The sequence below is a fragment of the Spermophilus citellus genome (assembly GCF_964194105.1).
Source record: "Spermophilus citellus genome assembly, chromosome: 1".
NCBI classification, from domain to species: domain Eukaryota; kingdom Metazoa; phylum Chordata; class Mammalia; order Rodentia; family Sciuridae; genus Spermophilus; species Spermophilus citellus.
Window position 1 is genome coordinate 244,237,187 of NC_138182.1, and position 8,263 is coordinate 244,245,449.

Genomic DNA, 8,263 nt, shown 5'->3' on the forward strand with positions numbered 1-8,263 from the left:
AAAATAGACTTTAAGTTTTAAAAAGGACACATATCAAACATAGCAAAAGTTTGATTAGTCAGATAACATGACAGAAGTTAGACTAAAAGTATACCCAAGCATTATCTATGGGGGGAAAAGGTTTAAACAAAACTACCAGTGTAAACCTAAGTGGTGGGAGACATGTTTCAGTTAGAAATCAAACTATTTTCAATTGTTCTTAAAGCACTGTCATAATCCCATCCAGTTGAATTTAAATACAATTCTAATTACAAATATATTATTGTTATTTATTATATGCTTTTCTCTCATAAAAGGAATCCAAAAATATTTTACTACTTAGCAACACTTTACCAGAATCTAGAAATAGATAATAAAAAGCAGTTTCTTCAGAGATCAATTTTATAATTCTAGAGTTTTACTATTTTAGACTAAAATTCCTCCCTACTCCAAATTTAAAGCAGTGAAAAGTTACACAATATTTAAATAGATACTAAATATAGTCAAAAGAGATTAGAAAATTTCGTTTAGATTTCTTTGTAAACCAGGAATATATATAAATAACTCTTAAATTTCAATAAAGAGGCAACTCAATTAAAAATGGGAAAAGAATATGAAGTAAAATTTCTCTAAAAACCATATATGAATGGCCAAAAAAAATATATGAAAGATGCTATACATCCTTAGTTTTTGGGTAAATGCAAATCAGAACCATAATAAGATTCCATTTCACACCCACTAAGATGACTATAATCAAAATGAGGGACAACAGTTATTGTTAGTGTGTCTGTAAGGATATTGAGAAACCACAGCCTTTATAAATGGATGAGGAGAATGTTAAATGATGCAACCACTTTAATAACATTTGGTGGTTCTTCAAAAAGTTCTCTATCATATGACTCAGCAATTTCACTAGATATATATCTAAGAGAATTGAAACACATGCTCACATAAGAATTTTTACAGAAATATTCATAGCATTATTATTCATAATAATGAAAAAGTATTAAGAACCAAAATGTATATTAATTGATATATGGATAAACAAAATGTGATATATCCATCCAGTGGAATATCAATCAGCTGTAAAAAAGAAATGACAAACTAATACATGCTACGGGGTGACAAACCTTGAAAACATTATTTGAATGAAAGAAGGCAGACACAAAAGGCCACAGAATATATGATTCTATTTATATGAAATGTTCATAATAGGCAAATCCATAGAGACAAAAGTTAGACCCGTACTTTCCTGAGGATGGGGAAAAGGTAAGTAAAGGATTGGGCACTTGCTACCCAAAGAGTCTGAAATTTCTGTCTGGTATAATGAAAATGTTATGAATTAAACAGTGGTAGTGTTTGTACAACTTTGTAAATATGATAAAGACTACTGAACACTTTAAAAGGTGAACCTTATGTTATGTGAAATATATCTCAATAAAGTAGTTATTTAAAAATTACAGGAGTCAGTAGCAGTGGCACAAGCCTATAATCCCAGCAACTCGAGAGGCTGAAGCTGCAAGTTCAAGGCCAACTTCAGCAACTTAGCAAGACCCGTCTCAAAACAAAACAAAAAAAAATTTAAAAGGACTGAGGATGTACTTCAGTGGTTAATCACCTGAGGTAAAATCCTCAGTACCCAAAAAGTAAATAAATAAAACACAGGAAAAAAGAGTCTTTAAAAAAGAATTGTAAAAGGTCAGAATTAGTGAGACATTTTTTTAAATAAGTGTTTTACTCTTCTTTCATGAGCAACAATAATTTGTAATGTGTTTAGGGGAGGGGTCTTTTGTTTATCTGAATTCAATTTATGTAACAAACTGCAAGAAGAAATCAGTGACCAGATATTTCTTCTCATTCCTTTTTTTCTTATTTGGCCAATTAATTCCTTTTTTGCTTGCTTTCTTCTCACTTTCTCCCTCACTCCCTCCCTTTTTCCTTCCCCTCCTCTTTCCCTTGCCTTTTTTCTTCCTTCTTTGATAATAAAATGAGTTTTCTGAATATCCATAACACATATCTACTATTCTCTTGAACTTTGCGTCTACAAATACATCTTTAAAGAAAAAAGAAAGAGAAGAGTAATTACTCAATAAAGACTATCTAAGAACATCAAAGAACACTTACCTATGTCATTTAAGTTCCAACATGTAATATCAGATGTAGCTACACCATCTTTATTTTCAGCTTCCACTTTAATGGTGAAGTAATCTGGGGGTGTTATAGTTGGACGGAAAAAAGAACACGAAGCACCTGTCGAACTATTGGCTTTACAAATGTCATGTTTTTTTCCAAAAGAGCTTTGAAGGAAAAAAATTATTCAATATGAGGTTAGCATAGTATTTTGGAAATGTAGTCATATTTAATATATTAAGCTGTATTTTTTTTAGTTTTACTCTGGGTTTCTCTTGAGGTCCAGGATGTTCTTTTCTTGGCTCAGGATTTGGTTTCCTTCTGCTTCAAAGAGAGGTCAAAGTTACCTGCTTATTTTCTCCTGAGATACCATGAGCCTTTGAGACCTCCTTGGAAACCCTGTGAGCCCACTTAAAAGCCAATCATAATGCTTTTCCTATTGGCAAGAAATAATGTATTGGCCTCTGAAATTCCAGATTATAGTTTTGAGGCTTTATTATTTTTAAAAGTCAAAGAGAATTTGTTAAATAAATTATGGTGGACATATAAGTAGGATTTTAACCAATGCTTTTTAATATATCTATATTTACTCATATGTAAAGATGGCTATATTCTGTTTTTGGTGGGAAAAAAACCAGATGCATATCAAATTTGTAATGACCACAGTTGTATCAACATACATATTTATGTAACTATTCTAAAGATAGCTGGAAAGGCCCTAGTAAAAATGTTAAAGTTGTCACCTTTGAGTCTGTGATTTTTTAACATTCTTTATGTTTCAGATTGGACTTTTATCACTAGCATATATTGTTTTCAGAAAACTCATTAAAACACATAGATGGCCAGGTTTAGCAATGCACACTTGTAATCCTGGCCACTGGGGAGGTTGATATAGGAGGATCACAAGTTCAAAGCCAGCCTCAACAACTTATCAAGGCCCTAAGCAATTTAGCAAGACCCTATCTCAAAATAAAAAATAATGAGGGCTGGGGATGTGACTCAGTGGCTGAGTGCCCCTGGGTTTAACATAGATGATGATGATGGATAGATCCTATTAAGCTGTAACTTTTACCTATATTAGCAGGAATCAGATGAGTGGGTAGAACCATAGCAAACATGATTCTGGGAATTGCAAAGGAGACAGAGACGAACATAAAAGGAAGTTCAACATGTAATGTGCCAGTGTCTGTTGGGGTGGGAGAAAGGAAAAGAGCTTAGACACATAGATTATTATTATTATTGTGTGTGTGTATGGTGCTGGGGATTGAACCCAAGGCCTTTTGTGATTGTGAGGCAAGCACTCTATCAACTGAGCTATATATATCCCCAGCCCAAATCATAGAATCTTGAAACCAGAAAGGATCTCAAGGATTTATGATAGTTATTACACCATGAAAAATGTACCCTCAAGGTAGCATTGTAGATGCAGCCTCTGGAAGGAGATTGATCTCTGTCAAAATTACTAAACACTACTACAGTAGCCCCCAAACTGCTGTAGACAATTTGTGATGAATAGGCAAGACTGGTTTCCAGTAAAACCTTACTTGTGGACACTGAAATTTGAATTTCATTATAATTTTCATATGACACCAAGTTTTCTTCTTATGATTTATGCTTTTGACCATTTTGACAACATAAAACAATTGTTAGCCTATGGGCCATATAAATTCAGGAGATGGGTTGTGTCTGACCTGCAAGCTAATTTCCCCACCTCTGCTGTACTGTCTGATCCTTTACAGAAAGTTTACTGAGTCCTGTTTGAAAGCATTGATCTGACATAGATGCCCATTGATACATTGATACTGCAAAAAATAGTGTGTGCCTTTTCCTTTTCTTTGTAAAAAAAAAAAAAAAAAAAAAAAAAAAAAGAATTTCCCTTTCAGGACAAGATCTTCTGCTTAAAAAAAAAAAGTTTGGAACCATAGGCTTTCTTTTTAAAATGGATAAGATAGTAGTTCATCTTGCAATGGTCCCAATATAAGTCCCTTTATTTTTAGGGGAACAAGAAGAAAATAATGTTTTATGAGCTATTTTCAACATTTTTTTAAAAGTACACATATAAAAACATCTAACTTTTGACTGGGATGATGATTTTTAATTATAGAAGTTTTATTCTAATAGAAACAGAATTAAAAGGGATACTTTCAATAGTAAAGAAAATTTGGGAATCATTGTCCTGGTGGAATACTGTTTAGGGTTATACAATAAATTAGTGGCAGACTGAGGTAAATCCACTTCTCAGTGCTAGATCATAGCTCCACTTACTCTATCTTCATCCATGAAGAATGGACAGTTGTATAACATGCTGGAAGGACGAGAGGTATGTTGAATATAAGAAATAAATAGACTTTTCCACTCTGCTTGTAACTAATGACTATTCTCAGTCAATCCACCAGCTCTAAGAGGAGGTCATCATGTGGCTCTATGTCCCCTCCCTGTGTAGCTGCAGATCCTGTCTGCACAGATGTAAGTAGCCAAGATGTTACCCTAGCCACTGGATAGACAAAGTGGCCATACAGAAATTGTAACTGAGAAAACATTTTACTTCCTAAGTGGCTTTGCTCATCAATGCATCAGGAGCCTCTGCCTCTTCCCATGGCCCCCACTGAAAGAACACATACTCCCATACTTACTAAGTTCTATTAACAACGTATGTGGTATAATTGATTTCCTTCTTTGGACTCCAAGTGCAAGTTAAATTTTTCTTATAATATAATATACAAGAAATGTTTCCAGGCTTTGCTGGCAGAGCTAAAAAAAATTTACATAGACACAATTTTAGTACACAATAAATATTGCCATCATTAAAAATTTCATTGAAAAAGGGCTTACCAAAAGCTGGGTTTGTTGGTTTAGTTGCTAGATATAATAAGTTCTCCTAATCAGATTCACGAAGGACTCTAATTCTAGCTCTTCTAATTTTTTTTATTATTCCCTTTGAAGAGTTAGAATTCTACTTTTTAATAATTATATTTTATGTTCTTAAGAAACAACATTTGAGAAATAAAAATTATATTTTAAAAAACAGGCAAATATTAAGCATTAGTTAAATACTAAGTAAAGCATTAAATTATAGAACCATTCTGGATAATTGGGAAACAGATCATGTGAGCAAGCTCAAAATGCTGAACTATGCCACACTTCAACTGTAAGTTATTGATGCAAAAGATTCAATAATTGGGGATGGAGTAGTGGCTCAGTGGTAGAGCATTGCCTGGCATGTGTGAGGCACTGGCTTCAATTCTCAGCATTGCATATAAATAAATAAAATAAAGGTCCATTGACAACTAAAAAATATTTTTTAAAAAGATCCAATTATTTTCTTTTCCCAGAATATAGTATAATAGAGAAATATCTTCAGCTTCATTTTCATATCTTGTTCCAGATAGTTCCCCACCCAGGAGAATAACTAGATACAGGGATAAGAACCAGGATCTAGACACTTATGGAGTCCATAGGTAGAATTCAGGGGTCCAGGAACTTTAATGGGAAAACATCTACATCTTTATTTTTCACTAATCTATTGTTGAAACTTAGAATTTCCTTCTATCATGAATGTAGTCAACAAACTACAATAATAATATATAATCATTATTATGTGTTTTGTTTAGTTTAGGCTCTTAAAATTTTTTAAAAGGCTCTAGATATGTGTATTTACATATATATTTATATATTTAATTTTAAAAATGAGCATTGTCTGCATGAGTAAAGGAGCCCCTAAAAATAACAAATAGGAATAAGGAAGAGCCATATGCCTTCATATTATGTCAATATTTCTAGCTCTTTCCAGAGAAGTTGCTTCCTCTAAGTCCTTCACTTTGCTACTTGTATACCAAAAACCACAAGAAAGCTTTTGATCTCCAAGTCCAAATGCTTATCAAGACCAAAATTAATGGAACCTGAACCAAATAATACAGTTTATTACATGGAGACTATAAGCTGCACCATTAACACATTCCACAAAGGGCCCACATAGTTTAAAACTTTCCCCGTGGAGTCCTTGGGTGGATAAGAATATTCACAGACTCAACACTTCATAGCTGCCGTGGAGAATGTGCAAAGTCTAGAATAAGGGGAACTAAGGGCCAGTCAACAATGTCTTGAGAGTCTGGCACACTCACCAAGTCATTTCTATCTCCATGGCTCAGAGAGAATGTCAGTATGTGAATGTATGTGCATGTGTGTGTGTGCTATGTGTGATCTCACTCAGATATGAAATCTAAAAATGATGATCTCATAAAAGTAGAGCACATAATGGTGGTTACCAAGTGCTTGGGCGGTTAGGAGAAATGGGAGATGAGAAAATATTGGTCAAAGAATACAGAATTATAGATAGAAGTTATATTTTTTAATGTCCAGAGTAGGCACATAATAGGGATAGAAAAGAGACAAGCAATTTCCTTGGGCTAAAAGAGGGAAGATATTTGGGGGAGAAGGAGAGAAATAGTGAATGACTACTAACTGTCATAAAGTTTCTCTTTTGGGTCATGAAAACTATAGTAATAGCTGCACAATTCTGTAAGCATAACAATTACCAGTGTCTTATAAACTTTCTTTTTTTGTTCTAAAAATTTTTTTAGTTGTAGATGGACACAATGCCTTTATTTATTTATTTATGTATTTATTTATATGTAGTGCTGAGGATCAAACCCAATGCCTCATGATGCTAGGCAATAGCTCTACCACTGAGCTATAGCCCTAGCCTGGATTGAATATTTTCAATGGATAGATGATATCATATGAATTTGATCTCAATTGTTTTTAAAGAATCTAATTCATATAGTATATAAGAGAAGCAGCTTTGGTTAACATATATTCAAAGTCATAAGCCATAAAATACGTCACATATCTGGTCTTCAGGACTAAAAATGTCACAGGTATTAGGAGAAAAGAAAAAAAGTAACAAAAAAAATGGAATTCCATTCAACCGGGGTTGTTTATATGGGGCTACAATTGTTTTGCCCTTACTGCTTACCATGTAGCAAGAGAGACCAATAGTCTAAAGAAGGACATTTGATACTGGTATTAGAAATTTGTGCTAAATAAAATGAATACTCATCAATATGTTCAATGTTCATCAATATGTCCTTCTCTTTGACATATAGGTGCTTTGAACTCAGGCATGGGCATGCAACTCGTCTTGACCATTGACATATGAGAAGAAGGACTTAAACTTTGGTAAATAATGCCTTCCCTACCCTCCCACAGCCCAACATGTATTGATTCTTAATTTTTCAACATAAAATGGAATGAAACTAACATATCTTAGATCTGCACAATATTCTATGGATATTAGGCCCATAGTGTTGGGTTGGTACATTGTAGAAATATGCTGTTGCTTCACTTCCCTTTATATCCTTGGAATTTATGGCAAAAATGTAAAAATTGTCTATTTTTGTATTTACGTGTGTGTGTGTGTGTCTCTGTGTGTGTGTGTTATATAAATCAACACAAAAACTGAGGAGACAAGCTCTTACCATCATACTCTCACAGTGATCTTAACTTTTTGGAGGTCATATAAGACATCTTGCCAAATTGCATATATAGGGGTATATTTAAACTTGCAAGTATAGATGTGCTTGTACACACACACACACACATGCACAACATACACAAATTCAGGGCATTCACAAATTCCCTATTGTCTATAAGTGGGTGTCTTTTGGCACTGAAGTTAAAAATTCTTTTCCAAAGAAGGCAATAGGATAACCACAAGATCCATAAAAGGGTCAGGCTGACCTACCTGTCAGGCTGAATTTGTAGAGTAAAGGAAGTATCCATAGTGCCAAGATCCACATTTTTCCTGAATTAGCTCACGAAGGCTGAAGAGAGAGAGAGAGAGAGAGCTGAAAATGTCACCAGAGAGATTATTTCCTAACTCTTTCCAACAACCCCTTTCAAGTGACAAACAGATACTTGGGTAGGAAGGGTTTTATTTTTATTCAATTTTATTCTGTTTTGTTGGCTGTGATAACATAAATCTCTTCATAGTCACTCTATCAACCCCAGATGTTATCACACGAATGTGTGATAACAATATATTTTCCTTTAGTCCATACTGCACTCTACTATGTAATATGAAAACTACAACCACCACCAAGAATCTGATTCATGAAAAAAAAATACTGTTTCTATTCCACTCTGAAGTCATCCT

General features: G+C 33.7%; 1 protein-coding gene across 1 annotated transcript in view; it reads right to left on the reverse strand.

Annotated features, from left to right (window-relative positions):
• The window catches only part of IL31RA (interleukin 31 receptor A), a gene marked incomplete at both ends in the record, with an annotated part of 46,511 nt that extends 38,604 nt beyond the window's left edge, over positions 1–7,907 (reverse strand). The window contains 3 exon segments of the mRNA XM_081279003.1: positions 2,104–2,276; positions 4,743–4,860; positions 7,853–7,907. Of these exon segments, the coding sequence (XP_081135129.1) occupies positions 2,104–2,276; positions 4,743–4,860; positions 7,853–7,907 (346 nt within the window).
• Positions 7,908–8,263: the final 356 nt, after the last annotated feature.